Raw genomic sequence first — 20,851 nt, forward strand, 5'->3', positions numbered from 1 at the left:
GGTTCTAATCATCCAATTTATTCATGCTTAAGCATAATCAATCAACAAAGCAGAAGATACCTACAAACCTTTCCATCCTAATATCCTAAAAATATTTTCAATTGTGTGTACTGTCCCTGGTAAGAACTAGTTGAGGTGTTTATTAACTATATTTGTTCCAGATCACAAAATTTTACTTTAACATGGCAACATTTCTGTAATCATTTTTCTTTTCTTCTGGCTTATTAGATTTTTGGACGGGATCTCACTCTTTCACTCAGGCTGGAGTACAGTGGCATGATCATGGTTCACCACAGCCTTGACCCAGGCTTGGGTGACCCTCCCACCTCAGCCTCCCAAGTAGCTGGGACCACAAGCACCCACCACCATGCCCAGCTAATTTTTGTATTTTTTGTTGAGATGGGGATTTGCCATGTTGCCCAGGCTGGTCTTGAATTCCTGGGCTCAAGCAATCCGCCCGTCTTGGCCTCCCAAAGGGCTAGGATTATGGGCGTGAGCCACTGTACCTGGCCTTTTTCTGGCCTATTTCATTTGGCTATTTCTAGTAAATAAAGTGATAAAGTTAGAAAACTACTAGAATTAGGCTAGGTTTTCCAGAGTAGTTATTTGTATAGCTTTATAAGATAGACAATAATGACAAATTGTATAAACAAGATTTTAAAAGCATTTGAGGCCGGGCGCGGTGGCTCACGCCTATAATCCCAGCACTTTGGGAGGCCGAGGCAGGTGGATCATGAGGTCAGGAGATCGAGACCATCCTGGCTAACACGGTGAAACCCCATCTCTACTAAAAATACAAAAAAAAAATAGCCGGGCGAGGTGGCGGCGCCTGTGGTCCCAGCTACTCGGGAGGCTGAGGCAGGAGAATGGCGTGAACCCGGGAGGCGGAGCTTGCAGTGAGCCAAGATGGCGCCACTGCACTCCAGCCTGGGCGACAGAGCGAGACTCCATCTCACAAAAAGGAAAAAAAAAAAAAAGCATTTGAATAAAAATATGGCTAAACTAAACCATTTTGCCTATCTTGATATGTAGAATTCAAGGGATTGCGAGTTTACTCTGTGTATCATTGCAATGTAAATAATATTTAAAAATCTCCTATAGTTACTTGCTAATTTAAAAATCCAATTCATGAAACCTTTAAGATGTTAATTATTTTTTGAATTTTGTATTATCTCACATTATTGTCACTAAGCCTGTGGGATAATTGTCTCTAGAATATCTGGAAGACCCGCATTCTGCTTAAAATGCAATGTATTTATTCATCAGAATGTAAAAAACAGAGCCTAATAAATATTCTTTTTTTTTCCTGAAATTGCTGTAGCTAAGAAAACCAAACGAAAATGAAATAAAAATGACATGGCTGTGTGTATGTGCACATGTACATATTTATATTTATATTTATATTCTGTTTTGTTCAGTACCTGGCACATAATAGGTACCCAATAAATATTCTTAGAATTAATCTACCAAAATTTTATTGAATGTTTCTTGCCTTATCAATGTCTATTACATGGTTTTTATAATCTAGATATAAAAAATTACCTTCTCCTTTAATTCTAATTCTGTTCATCTATAATTCAAAATTTTCTTTCTCACTGTGGTAAATTTCTCTTTTCATACAAGCTAAAGGTAATAACTCTGTGAGAATGATAAAGTGAAAAAAGTATACATATCAGGTTAACTCATGTCTAGTATTTCTAGAATTACTTTTCCTTACTCTTCAGCTGCTCTACTCCACTCCACATCACCCAACCCCTTTAAGAAGTACTTTCAAAAGGGGTGTGTGTGTGTGTGTGTGTGTGTGTGTGTGTGTGTGTGTGTGTGAATGAAGACAAACAGAAGTTATCCATTTTATCAGAGAATAAGAAAATTTAGAGCTAGAAATGAGCCCAGAAAACTCTGTTTTAACAAGATATCTGGGTTTAATCATTATATTCAAAGGATAGTTAAGACATTTTTACCCATGTAAACCTTGCTCTTTCCTGTTCTAGGGGCTTAGTATACAGATGTTCCTCAATCTGTGACGGGGTTATGTGCTCATACACCTGTTGTAAAGTCAAAAAATCATCAAACTACTGTAAATCTAGGGCCACCTATGTTTGGTCATGGAAGGAAATATAGCAAGCATTTGTGGACCTTCCCACTGTTAATGATGTTGCTGAAAACATGGAATATTTAGCTACCAGTTAGGGTGACCAAGTTTTTAGAGAGCCAACGGGAGATAGCACTGCAAGACCAAAAATATGCTTAGTACACCATAAATAATTATTCACGTGTGTGTTATTACTATTTAACAATGAAAAGTAATAGTACTTTAATGCTAGTTCATAGTAGGGCCAATAGTATGAAACAATGTATTAATTTTTTTAACGTTTCTGTCTTCTGATTCAGACATTTATTTTAATGTTTTTTAAGTCTTCACTGGATATTTAAATTTTGAGGCTGTATTATTGTGCATTTTTAAGTAAATATAAGAATTTTTTAAAAGGTAGATACAATGTAGTAATTAAATATATATTACCTTTATTTAATAAAATAACTATGGCATGTTTATATTTGCCTTTCCTTTCTTTTCTTTTTAATAGAGGTAAAAATGAATACAGTCAAAACTAAAATTTACTTTGAGTCATAGTTCTGTTCTGCCCTCATTAAGCCCATATTACGTTGATTTCTTGTGTCAGTCCAATGTGATAACATCAAACCAAATATCCTCTCAAAAAAAAGGTTTGAGCATGGAATACCTTCGATTTTACTGCATAGCTTTACTAAATAGCTTTTCAGACTTGTAGGAATTAGTTCCCAGCTCTGCAAAATGCCCATCCACTTTGTATCTACATGCTTGTTTTGGTAGACCAGCTGCCTTTCAATCAGGTCGTTTGCATCTATGAATTCATCATATATGTTCTCTATGTCCAAAATGTCCATCAGTTTTAAACACTTAGAAGTATGTTGGATGTCAACATAAATTAAAACACTATCAGGATTAATAGTTGTAAAGCACATAGTTTTTTACCTTATGAAATAGAGATTGGATGCTGTTTTAGTCTATTTTGTGTTGCTATCACAGAATACCACACACTGGTTAATTTATAAAGAATAGAGATTTATTTCTTAAAGTTCTGGAGGCTATGAAGTCCAAGAGCATGCCACCAGAATCTGGCAGAAGGCAGAGGGCAAGAGAACAGGGATGCTAAAGAGGGCAAGAGAGAAAGAGAAGGCCGAACTCGCCCACTCCCATTATAACAATATTAATCCATTCATTAGGGCAGAGCCCTCATAAACTAATCACGTCTTAAAATTCCTACCTCTGAACACAGTTGCATTGAGGATTAAGTTTCCAACTTAAGAACTTTGGGGGCCATATTCAAACCAGAGCAGATTCTAAACAAGCTACAGCTTTAGTAAATAAGTGAGAAATTCTTGTTGAACTTGACTGCCCTTTTCCAGTGACATTTTTTGAAAACAGTCTTAAATCCTAAAAATGAGTCCTTTTTTCCCTCTATGGCTTTTTGTCCTAAACTACACAGAACTTCAAACAACTCAAGTAGAGTCAGTTCATCTTTTTCTAGGTTTCTTACATCTTCTTTAGAGATCATTAAACAGTTTTAGAGAAACATCATTTACATTTCTGTGTCATGGTAATCTTTTTCTTTGTTCTCATCTGTCATGTATTTAAAAATCAAAGAGAGACATTCTTTTTGTTCCATGCTTTGAAAATATAATTTTACAGAAGGCCAATATTTTAACATATTTTTATGGCCAGCCACAGTGATGGGCATCTTGTCGGCATATGTCTCAAAGTACATATTTTCTTCCATTTCCAGAAAGTCAAAAAGCTCATTAAGTGCTCTGCACATTTTGAGGAAACTGAAAAGTGACCAAAAAATTTCATTATAAAACCACAATATCATAGCTAAGCAAACCACATACCTTTTTATTAATATTGTATAAAGATGTACAGGACATTTAATAGGTAAGAACTGTTCATTTTCTCTTATAAGACATTTATGGGCTGAATGGAATTTTCCAACATTTACATTTGCACAGTCTGTCAAATATGCAGATAAATGAGTAGAGTCTACTTTAAATTTGGACAAGATGCAACATCTTTTATGTCATCTGAAATTTCATTAAAATCTTCACAGAATTCCAGGAGATGATTTGAAACTCCATTTTAGATTAAAAATTCCAAGAGCTAGAGGGAGCATGGTTTTGCTAGCATGATTCAACATAATATATTTGATATTTTGTAGCACCATGATCATTAAAAAGATCTGACAAAATCAGCTCTACACTCTAAGGGGTCAATATATTGGTCCTCAAAATTTCCTCTTTTGTTTACCCTCAGGAACGTTTTTAGTTGCAACGTTTGAATCAGAAAAAAAAACTGTACTCAGGTGTGTTGAGCAATCAAGAGAACAAAATGATAATGCATGTTTATTCTTATTCCATTTTCAAAAGAGCATTGATTTTTTTTGGGGGGGGGCGTTGGGAGGAGATAAAAAATGGTTTTGATTGACTTACAAATACTTGCCTGTCTCATCCTAGTCTTCTGAGATCTAGGCTCTACAGGTGTATTCACATCACCTTCTGTCTAGTATCAAATTTATTTCTGTTTATTGTACACTACTCTGTTTTGATTTTCTCCCTATTCTAGATCCATGCATCCTTCTATGTTATTTTTAAAGTAACACAATTGTTTAGATTTTTTTTGTCAGTATTGTCATGCTAGCTTTGGTATTATAGTCATACTCATTTTCATCACTGAACTGTAGGAAAATGTGGTCACGATATTCACAATATAGGGATTAAAGTAGCACAATCTTGACACAAATCACTACAGTTAATTCACAGGCAAAATCAAAGAGGAGCTCAGGATCACAATGCATGTGGGTTAAATATTCAATCACATCATCTAGAGTAATGCAACAATGGATGAACTGGTATTGGGATCACAAATCTTCATTACCAACTTCAGTAGTCAGGAGAAAACTTGAAGGCGCCATTAAGAAAAATGAGTAATTGATGCTTCATCCATTCAACACTAAAAATACTGTGGCATTCAGCCTCCAATTTCTAGGTGGTCCTGTGGATTTTGTAGATTTCTTTCAACGTTCTGCATCCATCTCTGAAATCTGAGGCTTTTTATGTCTTGGAGAAGGCTTTCCCAGAAAACAAAAATTTACTGCTAAAACCAAGACAGTACTGAGCAAACCTGGGCAGTTGGTTGCCCTGTCATTAATTCTGTCTCTACCGCATACTAGTAGAATGATTGTGGATAAATTCTGTATACTCTTTGCTTCAGTTTCTTCATCTGTAAGTTGGAGATAATAATAGTATCACATCACAGTGTTTTATAGAATGAAAATGAGTACCTTAAGAAAATAAATAAGCTCTTCTAATAGAATCAGACATTTTGAAAATTATGTGTTAGTTATTACTGCTATCATTATTAGCCACTTTATTTAACTCAGAAATGCTAAGGATAAAATTTTTCCATCTGCCTAGCTTCATTTCCTACCTTCATCCCCATCCCAGACACTCTTAAATTATTTTCTTTCTATTGATTGATCATTCCATTTCCTTTAACAATTTCAGCTGTTTTCTTTCATTTGTTATGGTAGTTGCAAATCTGGTACACCAAATGTAGTTTTTTTGTTTGTTTGTTTGTTTGTTTGGCTTTTTTTTTAATTCAAAGCAAGAAGATCACCAATAACTTACAGTGTGCTCATCATAGTAAGTATGCTTCTGAAGCCAGAAATTTTGCTAAAGAAGTTCCATTGAATCCAAAGGATAATTGTATATGAATGTTGTATGCTGTTAAGAGCACACACTTGCTAGTGTTTCTCTTTTACCAATTAAAGCATGAAAATACTTAGACTGGTTTTCAATTTGATACAAACTTGAATGTTGTTGGTAGGTTGTTTCAGTTAATTGACCTAAAAAGAAGTAAGAAATATAATCATATTGTCCTTCTTACTGGGTTACCCAACTATGGTATGTTCTGCAAAGGAAATCCTAATTTCTTCAGACCATTAATCCCTTCACTTTCCCAAGAGCTTGTGAGGTGACCTCTGTGTCTGATGACCTGGTTCTTAACAGTTAGATCAATGCCAGGAATTTTTTTCACAGAGTTCATGCCACATTTATCTGAAAATAGGCTTTTTGGAATCCTGCTGGCTTCAGTTTAATTTACGATTCAAATCAATGTTTTATGCTCATGGATATGTTAGTGGTAAGGTGAACACTCATACATTTTCATTAAAAAAAGAAACTCAGCTATATTACAAATATTTCAGAACACGATATGTTGAAGAGGCAATTTTAAACTCATATTATTCTGCTTTACCAAATCCAGCTCAACATTAAAATAATGCATTATTATGCAAAAAGTAAAATAGGTTCTTGATAATTATTGGCAAGCAGTTGATAATTATTACAGGGTGATTGTTCAAACAGTCTGAAAAATGCAGCTCTCTAAAATTATTTTTTTCAAAAAAGAAGGAAAAAAAAACTATCAAGAAGCGTTCACAATTAATTTGTATAGTTTGTATCCCATCTGGAAACACTTACATAGTTAAAAATGAAAACTATTTTAAGATCTGTCTATCTCATTTGCTGACTTGCTTTTTTGACAATAAAGTTAGAAATATCAACAGTTTCACATAAAGTCTTCGTGTACTAAGATTATTATTTTTTTTTAAATCATAAGGCAAAAGTCACATTTCCCTGTTCCAGAAATTTGGTCTTAGTATCATTAAATTTACCTCATGGTATATTGGAGGGGTTTACACGGACAGAGTCACTCTCACAAGTGACAATAATTATGTAAGCCATCCTTTCTTCCCATCACTCCCCTTTCGAGGTATGTGAGCGCTCAGTGACAAAGACAAAGCAGATTAGGTAAGACAAAAAAGGAAAATCAGAAGCTTCATGTAAGTTTTACAAAATATTTGGCCTTTTGAATATGAATAGAAACTTCACAGAAAGCCTGAAAAACAATTATTTTTTATATAAAAATTTCTTTCTAGAGATGATAGATTCATTGAATTTTCTGAAACTATCTTCTGAGGAATAATTCTGTCATTCTCCTCTGATTTTTCGTTCACATCTCCTTATCTTCCCTTAAGAAGCTAATTTCCTTGATGTCTTTGATATTTTTGTTTATTGTTATTTTTTAATGAGTTTTCCAAGAGTTCCTTGCAAAAATTACACTGGTCTGTGGTACAGACCCTGACAAAATTTTTTAGTGTCATTCTTTGTTTGCTACTTTATTTGTCTTTTTGTTCTTACCTAAGGAAAAGTATACAGATGAATTAGTGTTTTTCTTGTTTTATCATTTAAAAGTCATAAGTGCAATTGTACAGTAATCAAGATGTAATTCAGATTCAAAAGTTAAAATCTGCTGTCTTCATCTGCTTTGGACGTTTTTTGTTTTATTTTCTCCCAGACAGGATCTGGGTCTGTCACCCAGGCTGGAGTGCAGTGGTGTGGTCTTGGCTCACTGAAACCTCCAACTCTTGGGCACAAGCCATCCTCTCACCTCAGCTTCCTGAGTAGCTGTGACTACAGGCACCCTCCACCCTATCCATCTAATTTTGGTATTTTTTGTAGAGACGGAATTTCAGCATGTTGCCCAGGCTAGTCCTGATTTCCTGGACTTAAAGCAATCCGCCTGCCTCGGCCTCCCAAAGTCTGGGATTATAGGAATAAGCCACCACACCTGGTTGCTATAGGCATTTTTATAGTCTTCATTTATAACTACCACAAATATTAATAATAACTAAGCTGGAAATGTTATAAAGTGAAATTAGATAACTCATACTTGATTGGAATATTTTTTGGTGTTCTTAGTTAAAATAACATTAACATTTATTATTGTTATAGTTATTATTTTTCTGATCCTCCCTATATCATTTATATAGGCTTTTTATTATTTAAATGGAAATTGCTATTGAACATGAAAAAATTCAGAATACATTCAGATTTAAAAAAGGAAAGAAATACTCGCTTTCTTACTTTCATATATTATGTGAATTACTTATCACAGTATCCTGAAGCCTCAGTTATTTTACTGCTATGTGGATAAGACTTCTGATACTCGAACAGATTAAGTACTTTGTTAAAAGTAATAATGACTAAATTGAAGTGACAAGATTAAATTCAAGGCTTTAGACTCCAAGAATTACTCAAAATACCTCTTATTTACATCTGTACTTTTGTCTTCATTTTTGTAATTGTTTGACACCTTCACATTATAGGATACCTTAAGGTATTATGATGTAACAATCTTCTTATTTTCTAGCTCTAATTTTCTTTATCTTTTACTCAACATTTTAGAGCTGATGATTTAAGAGGAAGAGTCCCAAGGACTGTTTAGTGGGCAGCATGATACAACTTGTAGTTTGAATAAAAATCCATTGTAGAAGAGAGGGATGATTAAAGAGAGGTCATTTATTCAATCAATGCGTTAATTGTGCAGCTACTGTATACCACCTATTTCTCCAGGACCTGGAGGAGTGGTAATCAGAAGAGATGAAACAACTTACTCTCTTTGAGCTTTCTTTCTGGTTGGGAAGGGCACAGAAAATAAGTAGAAAAAATTATTAAAATATATAGTTTACATAAGTGATAAGGAGTAAGGTGAAAATAATACAAGAAAAGCAATAGAGAGAGTCAGAATACGGAAAACGGGTCTGTAATTTTAGATAGGAAGACTCAGAAAAAACCCTCTGTGGGAAAGTGACATTTGAATAAATAGTAAAAGGAGGGTGGCAAGTAAGCCATGCAGATATCTTTTGGAAGAGTATTCCAGGCCAAAGGAGCATCAGATGCAAAGGCCATGGGACTGGAATATCTCTCACCCATTCAAAGAACAGAGCAGGCCAATGGAAGTGGAATGAACTGAAGGAAGGGAAGAATAGGAAATGATGTCACAGGGGTGCAGTTATTAGGGCTATGTAAGTCTTTTGTAAAGACTCAGTTTTATTTTCATTGAGTGGGAGCCATCGGAGGCTTTGATTAGAGGAGCGATGTTGTATGACTTATATATAAAAAGAATCTCTCTGCTCTGCTAAATATAGAGAGAAGTGGGATTAGGGTCAAAGTAGGGAGATCAGTTAAGAATCAATTAAGAGGCTCTTCATAAGAAATCAGATGGCTCCAATCAAGTTGGTGCAGTTGAGATAAGAACCTGGCAGGCTTAGTGGGTAAGACCTATAAGATTTCCTGTTGGATTAAATGTAGTGTGTGAAGGAAATAAAGGAGTCAATATAATTCCTGAGTTTTTGACCAAAACATTTTCAAGAATGAAGTTGCTATTTGCTAAAATGAGGAAAACAGAAGGAAGAGCAGATTGAAGCCAGGAGAGCAGAATAGGATAAGATCAGGAGCTGTTTTGGACATATAATATTTGATATCTTATTAAATATCCAAGTGGAGATTAAATGGGTGCTAAAGCTGTACTGATATGAGAGGGTTCAGCTCTAAGGCATTTAGCCTAATAGAAGTGGGAATATAATCATTCAAAACCAAATATTTTTATAGATTGTTTTAATGTTAAGCACAGTACTAGGTGCTAGGATGTAATATTAATAAAATTGATATAATGCCTGCTCTCAAGGCACATAATGGTATATAGTTTGTCTTATAGGTGATTGAGTTATGTAGTGTTCACAAACATGTAATCTCAGAAAGGAATCCTTGTGCCATTATCACATTGGTACAACTATACCTAGGAGTTTAATTCAAGGGGTTGTCCTCTTGAAAGGAGTTTGCTTTTTTCCATGCATGGACCTCCTTCCTAGAAGTTCTATTATGGCAGACTATTAATTATAAACAAGGCTTTTCATATTTACATCTGTTATTTACATTCAGTGTCCACTTGATATGGTTTGACTGTGTCCCAACCCAAATACCACCTTAAATTGCAATAATCCCCATGTGTCAAGGGTGGGGCCAGGTGGAGATAATTGAATGAGGGTGGTTCCCCCATACTCTTCTCATGGTAGTGATTAAGTCTGATGAGATCTGATGGTTTTATAAATGGGAGTTCCCCTGCACAAACTTCCTCTTGCCTGCTGCCTTGTAAGACGTGTCTTGCTCCCCCTTCACCTTCTGCCATGATTGTGAGGCCTGCAAGTGGAACTGTGAGTCTGTTAAACTTCTTTTCTTTATAAACCCAGTCTTGTGTATGTCTTTATCAGCAGCGTGAGAATGGACTAATACACCATTGTTCTTTCCTGTTCATGTTACTGGTAAAATTCAAGTATTGAGTTGTCTTTGATGAGTGCTGCCCTCCCAGTATCATGGACATATAGGTGGTTGGGGTTGATGTTTTCCTGGCTAAATAGTCATAACTAAAAGTGACTTATTTACTAGACTTGTTTGTTCTATATTTGAGTGCTACAAATTTTTGCTACTGACATTTCAAGATCTGATATTCTTCTCTTAGTAACTCTGCATGGGGTTTTTGAAGAGCCTACTAAGGCACTGAGTAAAATAAATAAATTTCTAATAATGCATCTACCCAGATAAAAGTGGGAGTTCTTTGGTTTCTTATCATTTTTGCTTGTTCTTGTTCTTCTTCTTTTTTTTTTTTTTTCTTTTTTTTTCAAAAGGGTGTTTTAGGTCTTTTGGATACATTTGAGAGGGTGTTATGCCTGCCATTTTTCCATTATGAAAGACTGCTGTGCTAAACGTTGGTACTTGATTCTCAAATCACAGCATCTTTCCTTTGAATCAAAGAAGAGAGCAAATAGCTGTCTATTCAGGGAACCAGGTAGCACTAACCACTCTCCATTCTCAAACACTAAAAGTAATTTAAGCTACCGCAGACCCAGCACTGCTTTGGTAGTATCCCCCAGAGAACAAAGCAGTTAAAGCAAAATTTCAGGTGGTTTTCTTTCATGACCTGAGCTCCTTCTGAGAAATATATCAAGAGGTATGCAGGAATATTTCGAAACTGTTTCATTGACAGTATTCTAGTGGAGGTCTTTATCAAATAACAACTGTGAAGTCATATCTGGCAGTATGAGGAATGCTGTGATTCAGATTACAGCATGGTGGCTCACTTCTAAGAATTTCCACATCCAGAAAAATTTTTGAAAGGATGAAGTTAAAAAAAAGAAGAAGAAAATCTGGATATATGTTTTTCAAATGTCCTCATTTAAAATCCATTTTCTTCAACATTTATTTTAGATTCATCGGGTACATGGGCAGGCTTGTTACTTAAGTGTATTCTGTGATGCTAAAGTTTGGGGTACGAATGATCCCATTACCCAGGTATTGAGTGAACATAGTGCCCAATAGGTTTTCTACCATTGCCCCCCTCCCTACCTCCCACCTCTGGTAGCTCCAAGTTTCTATTGTGGCCATCTTTATGTCCATGAATACTCAGTGTTTAGCTCCTGATTATACGTGAGAACATGCAGTATTTGAAAAACCTGAACATTTATATAGGTCAAAATTGGGCTTAGTGTGGAAGCTAACTAAATGTGACAACTTCCATCCTAAAACAAAAGTCAGTGTGTATGATCTATATAGCTCAAAAAGGCATCACTTAGAAAGACAACTCTTTGTTGTCAGAATTTTTCCATGTAATGTTTATACTTTTACCAATTTTACGTATATTCATAAAAGTCAATGCCGTTGATTTTTCATCTTTTTTTGTTTGTTTGTTTTTTGACAGAGTCTCGCTCTGTCACCCAGGCTGGAGTGCAGTGGCACGATCTTGGCTCACTGCAAGCTCTGCCTCCTGGGTTAACCCTATTCTCCTGCCACAGCCTCCCAAGTAGCTGGGACTACAGGCGCCTGCCACCACGCTTGGTCAATTTTTTGTATTTTTAGTAGAGATGGGGTTTCACCATGTTAGCCAGGATGGTCTTGATCTCCTGACCTCATGATCCATGATCCACCCGCCTTGGCCTCCCAAAGTGCTGGGATTACAGGCATAAGCCACTATGCCCGGCCTGATTTTCATCTTTTAAAATTTTACAAAAATGCTGTCATAGTGTGTAGATCCTTTTGATGCTTGCTTTTTTTAAAAAAAAAATATTAGATTTTTGTGTATTATCCATGTTTGTGACTTTAAATATAGTACACTGATTTTCTACTACTCTTTAAAATATCATTGTACAAATTAACCTTTTACCCAATCATTTATCCATTCTGCTACTGATAGAAGTTAGGTATTTAGGGCTCTTCAAAAAACCTTGAAGGAAAAGAATTGACAGTCATAGACAATTTCTCAACTTTTCTCAACATCTTGATATACTTATTTGTTGGGCCTCTATAAATTCTAAAGTTTCACAGAAGTTTTTTTAGGGTAGGGACAAAATATCTCAAGGTGGAAATAAGAGTTCTGAATCTTAAAACAAGGACAGAAATGAAGTAATTGACAACCAAGGAACATGGCAGACACAGAGCTTCCCCTACTATGTTAATAGAACCAAAACATGATGTTTCAGTACAGTTCACGAACTTTTTCTTGTTTCTTAGCTCTATTGTCTGCTATATGCCACTTTAGTATAGCAATTCTGAATATTTATTTTCTGTCAATGTATAACAGGCTCTATTCATGCAAAATCTTTCAAAGATCAAACTTGCTGATGTCTCTAAGTCATTCAATATGAATATAAATCCAATGAATATCCTCATTCTTTTAGATCTTCCCAAAAATAAATGGTACACATGTGTGGCTATTCATCAGAATTCCCTGGGGATCTTTATGAAAATACATACTTACATAACACAACCTTGGAAATTATGATACAAGATTTATAGGACAAAGGAATTGCATTTTTAATTTTAAAAATCCTTAGATGATTCAAAAATTAGTTGAGATACAGCTTCCCCAAGTATAAAGCTTAAAATTTTAAATAGTGTTTCCTAGTGGAGATGGTCTGAAAATTAGTCCAAAAAAGTGATACAAATTTAAAAAATAAAATGTTTTACCTCGAAATCTTTGGCCAGAATTAAGTCGGTCTGCTTTAACTACTTATATTCTGAAAATGTTTGTAGCTGAGAAAGAAGCAAACACTATTGGCATCTCTGAATATCAAACTGATTTACACCTTACAGAAAAGATAAAACGCTCTATCTGTGGAAGAGAAAACCCAAATCATTAAGTTACTTTATTCGTTGTGGGTATAGAGGGTATTTTGTGCATTATTACTATCATGCTTTCTGAATCCAGGCCCTTATAAAACTTTGTAATTGGTTATGCATAAGCGCAACTTATGGCTTTTTCGTTGTGTTTCCAGCACAGTGATGCGGTCCATGACCTCCTTCTGGATGTGATCACGTGGGTTGGAATTTTGCTGTCGCTTGTTTGTCTCCTGATTTGCATCTTCACATTTTGCTTTTTCCGCGGGCTCCAGAGTGACCGTAACACCATCCACAAGAACCTTTGCATCAGTCTCTTTGTAGCAGAGCTGCTCTTCCTGATTGGGATCAACCGAACTGACCAACCAGTAAGCAACCTACATTGATACCAGTGAAGAATTTTTCCACTTCCAGCTTTTCAGTACTGCCAATACTAAAACTACTTAGTTTGAAAGTATCATTTCTTCTAGTCATCTAAGATAGATACTAATTTTCAGGCCTTACTCAGTTTTCCATTTTTCACATCCCATCATCATAAATAAGCAGCAAACTTTATGAATAAGGTGTATATTTCATTTTTAAATAGACTTTTGTTTTTTAGAGCAGTTATTGCTTTACAGCAAAATTGAGCAGAAGCTACAGACATTTCCCATCTATTCCCTGCACCTACACATGCATAGTGTCCTTCATTATTAACATCCCCCACCAGAGAGGTACACTTGTGACAACAGATGAACCTACATCAATACATCATTATCGCCCAGATTCCATAGTTTACCTTAGGTTTCACTCTAGGTATTGTACATTCTCTGGGTTTGAGTTTTTTTCACCGCCTTGAAAATCCTCTGTGCTTCCTCTGTTTAATCTCTCCTTTCCCACTAATCTCTGGTAACCACTATTTTTCTTTTTTACTATCTCCGTTGTCTTGACTTTTCAGAATGTCATATGATTGGAATAATTTAGTATGTAGCTTTTTCAGATTGGTCCCTCTCTTTCTTTCCTTCCTTCCCTTCCTTCCATCCTTCCTTCCTTCCTTCCTTCCCTTTCTTTCTCTTTCTTTCTTTCTTTCTTTCTTTCTTTCACTTTTCTTTCTTTCTTTCTTTCTTTCTTTCTTTTCTTTTTTCTTTCTTTCTTTCTTTCTTTCTTTCTTTCTTTCATTTTTCTTTCTTTTCTTTTCTGACACAAAGTCTCACTCTGTCACTCAAGCCGGAGTGCAGTGGTATGATCCTGGCTCACTGCAATCTCCACCTCCCAGGCTCAAGCGATCCTCCCACCACAGCCTCTGGAGTAGCTGGGACTACAGGCATTTGCCACCATGCCCAGCTAATTTTTTGTGTTTTTAGTAGACAGGGTTTGACCATGTTGTTCAAGCTGATCTCAAAATCCTGGACTCAATCAACCCACCTGTCTCAGCCTCCCAAAGTGCTGGGATTACAGATGTGAAGCACCATGCCTGGACTTGGCTTCTCTCAAATTGTCATATATATTTGAATTTTCTCCATGCATTTTTGTGACTTGATAGCTTATTTCTTTTTAGTGCTAAATAGTATCTCATTGTCTGATGAGATATTACTTCCAAGATGTCAGTTATGCTTTTGTCAATTACAAAGAAAGCTGCTATAAACATTTGTATGCAGGTTTTTGTGTGGACCTGTTTTTAACTCCTTTGGGTGAAACCAGGAAGCACAATTTGTGGATCACATGGTAAGAGTATATTTAGCTTTAAAGAAACTGACAAATTGTCTTTCAAAGTGTCTGTACCATTTTGTGTTCCCATTAGCAATGAAGGAGATGTACATTTCTTCAGAAATTATTTCATAAACTTGTTTTTCTAAGGAACTACATATTGTCATTTTTTTTCTTTTAACCACAGGGCTCAATATTGAGGAAACTTTGGTAAAATTATTTAGAAAATGAAAGAATATCTTTTTTTCCAGTTAATAGAATAATGTTTTTTTTTTTGTTTGTTTGTTTGTTTGTTTGTTTGTTTTGAGAGGGAGTCTCGCTCTGCGCCCAGGCCGGAGTGCAGTGGCGCGATCTCGGCTCACTGCAAGCTCCGCCTCCCGGGTTCACGCCATTCTCCTGCCTCAGCCTCCTGAGTAGCTGGGACTACAGGCGCCCGCCACCGTGCCCGGCTAATTTTTTGTATTTTTAGTAGAGACGGGGTTTCACTGTGGTCTCGATCTCCTGACCTTGTGATCCGCCCGCCTCGGCCTCCCAAAGTGCTGGGATTACAGGCGTGAGCCACCACGCCCGGCCAGAATAATGTTTTAAAGTTTGTAATATGCCTTAAAAATAGACAATATTATATTAAAATCTGCAGGTCTAAAATAAGTTTTTCTAATTGATGTATTTTGGAAAATAGTACAACCTGCAAATCATTTTTAGTATATGTAAGCTCTTCCCAATTTTCGTTTGGCACTTTATATTTGGATGAGTTCTGGTCATGTCTTTAAGTGCTAACCTTACACGTTATTGCACCCTACATTTACTCGTATCAAGGAAAGGAGGAAGAGAAAAAGGGAAAGAAAAGAAAAAAAAAAGAACAGCACTAGCCAGCTGTTGGTAAAACCAAACAGAAAATGTAAATAATAGACAGTATCTTAATATTACACAGACTTTATGCCCACTTATAATTTTTGTGAGCCAGTTTCAGTTGACTTAAGATTTATGCACATGATACAAGTTTGTTCTCATGAGTAAAATTGCAAATGAGCAGAAAAGTTTCATTTTGTAGAAGACTTTTGAGCATAATAAATAGTTTGCTTACTTAATGCTGTTTTCTGGTATGTGTCCATATGTATGGAGTACTTTACAATAAAAATGCAGTTGGATTCATGTTTGTGATTACACATTCATGATTAATGACTGTAAAGGGTACAATTATGGTGATTATATTTTTAATTGGGTATCATATACTAATGTGACAGCTTTCCCCATAAATGCATACCTATGAATAAGCAATCAAAGTACACATTTCTTTCCCCAAAAAAGTAAAGCCTTATGATAACAAAAATTAATAGTTGAAGTTCCAACTCAAAAAAGCAAGAAATGGAAAATCGTGTTATCTTCCAAGAATATATCATTTTATTCTCTTGTTAGCTTGCAATTCAAATGCTGTGTGATTTCTTTTCATTTAGAAACCTTATTCTTATTTTTGTTTCCTGATGTTACATATGGTATGAAAAACTTCGCCAAATATTGCAGACTACACAAAACTCATTTCTAACAAGTAATATAGAGAACAATGATTGATATGAAAAACATGGGTAGAGTGCAGCTCAGCAAAACTTGTCTTTACTCTCCTTGCTAGCGAGGTGTCCTTTTCTGCACTCCACGTAGTGTTTAGGACCAGCTTTCTTTCTAGCTCCTCAGATGTAAGACTTCCTGATCTCTCCTTCATTGTCATCTTTGTAACCCAAAATTTCACCTGCCCTTTTGTCTCATTTCATAGAGATTATACTCACCAATGAATTTCTATTACTCTGATAACTTCTGTAAGTTTGTTGCCCTTTTCCAGTAGCAGTTATAGATTTTAATCAGGGCTTCCTATAAGGAACAAGAACTCAAAGAAATGAGAATTCAGGAACTGACATAAGGGTAAGAAATTGATAGTTGGTCAGCTGAAAATTGTAGTACTTTAGAAAATATACAAAAATGAGAACTGGCTGCCTTTTTTGACCAAGCTTGTCTAAACCAGTATTTAGTACAATAACAAAAAAATCAAAGAAAGAAAGCAGTTTGGGAACATTTAAGTAGATCAATTTTTATTCATATTCACCATGAATTTTCCACCACCACCTTAAATCCTTTTTGATACCAGGCAGGGAGAAATAAACAACTACTAATAATTAATTTCATCATGAAACAAACAAATAGTAATAATCTCATCATGAAAAGACTGCAATTAACTACACTATTTAATTTTCCCCTTAGTTTTAATGTTTCTCTTTCATTGACTATTGAAAAACTTACTCGGTTAGTATGTTCTAACTCTAACTCTAACTCTAACTCATGATTATGGCTAAGAGAAAAAATTCTTAAAATCTATTTTAAAATATTTATGCTCATTTCTCAGGAATAATTATTCATAGACTTTTATTAGAATTTTTCCTAAGTATTTTTTTTTATTCTGATGATATGCTGTCATCCATAAGCCATTATTAATGTTAAAGGCAGTTTTCAAAGGTAGATTATATTTAAGTATGTTAGTTTTAATATCTGTGTTTTAAGAATCTTCCCTAGATGATTATTTTGCAGACCTATTGTAATGCAGTTTTGGTAAATATTTAATTTGGTTTTATGGCAGTTGACCAGTATCCCATGTGGTAGTGATTTGACTAAATCATTTGTTCCTTTTCCTAGATTGCCTGTGCTGTTTTCGCTGCCCTCTTACATTTCTTCTTCTTGGCTGCCTTCACTTGGATGTTCCTGGAGGGGGTGCAGCTTTATATCATGCTGGTGGAGGTTTTTGAGAGTGAACATTCACGTAGGAAATACTTTTATCTGGTCGGCTATGGGATGCCTGCACTCATTGTGGCTGTGTCAGCTGCAGTAGACTACAGGAGTTATGGAACAGATAAAGTGTAAGTTTATTGTTTTCTTTCTTTTTAAATCTAGGTGAAATAAAAGTGTTAGATTTTCTTGGAAGCTAAGGTCTTTATATTACCTCACAGCAATAAATGAAGAAACTGAGCAGCAAATGTGTATAATTCAATCCATGGTTATACTTTGGTTACGATGTAAAAAGAAAAAGATACCTTGAGACTTACCACGATGCTGTTTTAAAACAGTATAATTTTTCCACATCCACATCATAACCTTGTGTAATTACGAAGAGATCATAATTTTATTTTTCTTCAGAACATTAAGACATTAGTCAAAGGAAGAACTAGCTGTATGAAGAGCTGTTTGCTAGTATAGGATGGTGCAGTCCGTGACATTGCTGGCTTCTCTTCTTCCTGACAGGTCAGTTCAAGTCACTGGAAAGCCTTTTATGTCATCAACAGGAAGAGTATAGGAGCAGGGACAGCCTGTTTTTTCCCCTTTTTTCCTGGGTAGACATTGAGGTAGAGTGATGAATTTAGCTTTCAACATAGCTTTAAATTGCTAAGACATACCTATCAAGATGTGAAGCATATAAGCATGGAGTTCAGAGAAAAATACGTTTGTAATCTACATGCGTATAACAGTTGAGATCTCCAGAGTAAATCAAAGTTTTATGAGAAGATTAGAAAGTAAACCAAGATAGACCTCTGATGAATAATCATATTTAGAACATAGCCTCAGGAGAAAAATTACAAGTAGAGAAAAAGAAGAGGTAAGCAGAGGCTTATAAAGATTACCATGAGGTTCAGATTCAAGGCAAGGGAGAAGAAAGTCTCAAGATGGTGTTTCAAAACACCATCAGTGACCAGACACAGTGGCGCATGTCTATAAGGCTACTTAGGATGCTGAGGCAGGGGAATCACCTGAGCCCAGCCTTTGAGATTACAGAGAACTGTGACCATGCCACCTTACTCCAGCCTGGATGACAGAGTGAGAACTCATCTCTAAGAAGCAAAACAACACTAAAACAGAAAACCACCATCACTGGTGTTTTATGTCAAAATTAACTTAAGTAAAAAACAAAAACAAACAAAAAAAAACATTTGACCTCTTAAACAAGTCTTTTTTTTTCTTAAGAGGCAGGGTCTCTATGTTGCCTGGGCTGCTGGAACTTCTGGGCTCAAGTGATCCACCTGCCTAGCCTCCCAAGTAGTGCAACAGCCATTTTTGCAAAGTACTGGAAGCAGAAGTCAAATTGGGAGGTGTGAAGAGATAAGTCAGTAGTAATAGTGTTATGTACACCTGGAAGTAAGTTGATTGAAAAATAGTGAAAATATTAACTTATGTGATAATCATGAAGGAAGATTTTAAATATGAAGTCTTAAGCATATCTAGGGTGAGAAGAATCAAATTAATAGGAGGAGATTCGTAGAGAGAAAATTCCTTATGGTACATATGGGCCAAATGAAAGCGAAAAGTCTTGGGGATTAGAATGACACAAGACTCAACACAAGATTAGGAAACTCTTGATTTATTAATAAAAGTGGTCTTAGAATTTGCAAAGTCCATGGCACTAATTTTACAGGTGAGAAAATAAAATACTAGATTAATTAATTGCATTGCCTGTGGTTATAGAGTTAGTTGGTAGCAGATGTGAGATAAACCAAGTCAGGTTATTTCAAATAAACTAGGAATTTTTTTTTTTTTTTTTGAAACTGTAAAATGACCTCACTTTTTTGAGGTGAGTGTGAAGAAAAGGACAGGCAAGGTACATTTTGAAGCAGAGGAACTTTTCCATCAAGTAAAAGATGCTGATTTCTATTGAGTGAATAGGTGAGGTCACGTCAAGAGAACGGATTTGAAAAGCTTTGAAATGAAGACTATGGAAAATGTGCTAAGGAGCCAATTAGATATTAATAAAAAGATTTTCAAGCAGCAGTGAAGGCTCAGATGAGGTTAGATAACTTCAATTTGTACAGAAGTTAATAAGCCAAATTTCATGACTTTCCACCGGCAATCAGCAGTCTGAACATGCTGGCAGTAAAACAGCTTGCTTCTCAGAAGTGAGGATTCATAAAAAGGGAACGACAAGAAGAGGACGCCAGAATTATTGGGAGTATAGTTAAAACAGCATATGTGAACTATGCTATTTTAGGCACCAACACTACAATTAAAAGAAGACTTATTCACGTTGAGTCTTTGTCTTGAGTACAGTGACAGGCTGTATAAAACCATTTGTCTAGTCTTTGTCTTGAGTACACTGACAGGCTGTATAAAACTATTTGTCTAAATATGCCAATAACTATTATTTTTTTAATCTCACCTTTGTGAATTGTAATCAAGTCTGTGATTTTTTTCTGTTGATTCCAGTGACATCTGTGATACAGACTAGGATTAGCAAAAAAAACACAAAAAACAAACAAACAAAACACATTATCTGAGGTTGTCCCTAAAAATATCTTAGGGGAGGGGTGTTAGATTGATATAGATTTATTTGTTTTTTTAAATAATATCTTTGATATATTCATATAACAAAATTCAGTCTTTTAAAGCATACACTTCAGTTGTTTTTAGGATGTTCATGGTATTATGTACGCATCACTATTGTCTAATTTTAGAATATTTTCATCGAAACAAAAAAGAAAGCCCCTAGCAGTCATTTCACCTAGATCATGGGACTTTACATTTTTCTCAATGCATTTTCTACCACGAAATTGAGTAATATAGTTATCTGTGACCTTATACTATTTCAAATATTGTTGCTAAGTAGCTCCATTTTGCTCTCTTGAAGTTCCAAATTATATTTTTCTTTTACATTATTTTTTTTCTCCTTAGGTATTTGGAAATTGTCCTGTTACTGAACTCATTCAATTTGTTTGGTTTGTGTTTTAGTCATTTACTTTGAGACAGATGTCATTTTTTGGATAGTAGAAATCTATCTTTTCTTAGAATCAATAATATGTAGTCTCTTGTGACTTTGTTAAAGCTTTGGCCATCATTGCTTTAATTTCCTGCACCATAACTGGAAGCTCTCATTTACTGACATTATTACTGTGTGAGACTAGGGGCTAATTTATTTCCCAGGCACTGATTTAAAACAAGCCTTAATAACAGTTCAGTTTTGCAATTATCACTTTTTCCAACAGAAAGAGAAGCAAAACAGATATAGAGAAAAGGGAGGGTAGATGGAAAATAAAGA

The 20,851-nt window shown here is 35.3% G+C and overlaps 1 protein-coding gene across 50 annotated transcripts in view; it reads left to right on the forward strand.

The window, feature by feature from the left end:
* ADGRL3 (adhesion G protein-coupled receptor L3) overlaps nucleotides 1-20,851 on the forward strand; it is an 873,550-nt gene that overhangs the window by 757,924 nt on the left and 94,775 nt on the right. For all 50 annotated transcript variants that reach the window (XM_050789802.1, XM_050789801.1, XM_050789811.1 and 47 more), the window contains 2 exons: nucleotides 13,263-13,472; nucleotides 17,470-17,690. In XM_050789802.1, the coding sequence (XP_050645759.1) occupies nucleotides 13,263-13,472; nucleotides 17,470-17,690 (431 nt within the window). The remainder of the gene's footprint in view (nucleotides 1-13,262; nucleotides 13,473-17,469; nucleotides 17,691-20,851) is intronic.

Source organism: Macaca thibetana, chromosome 5 (genome assembly GCF_024542745.1).
Source record: "Macaca thibetana thibetana isolate TM-01 chromosome 5, ASM2454274v1, whole genome shotgun sequence".
Taxonomy (NCBI): Eukaryota; Metazoa; Chordata; class Mammalia; order Primates; family Cercopithecidae; genus Macaca; species Macaca thibetana.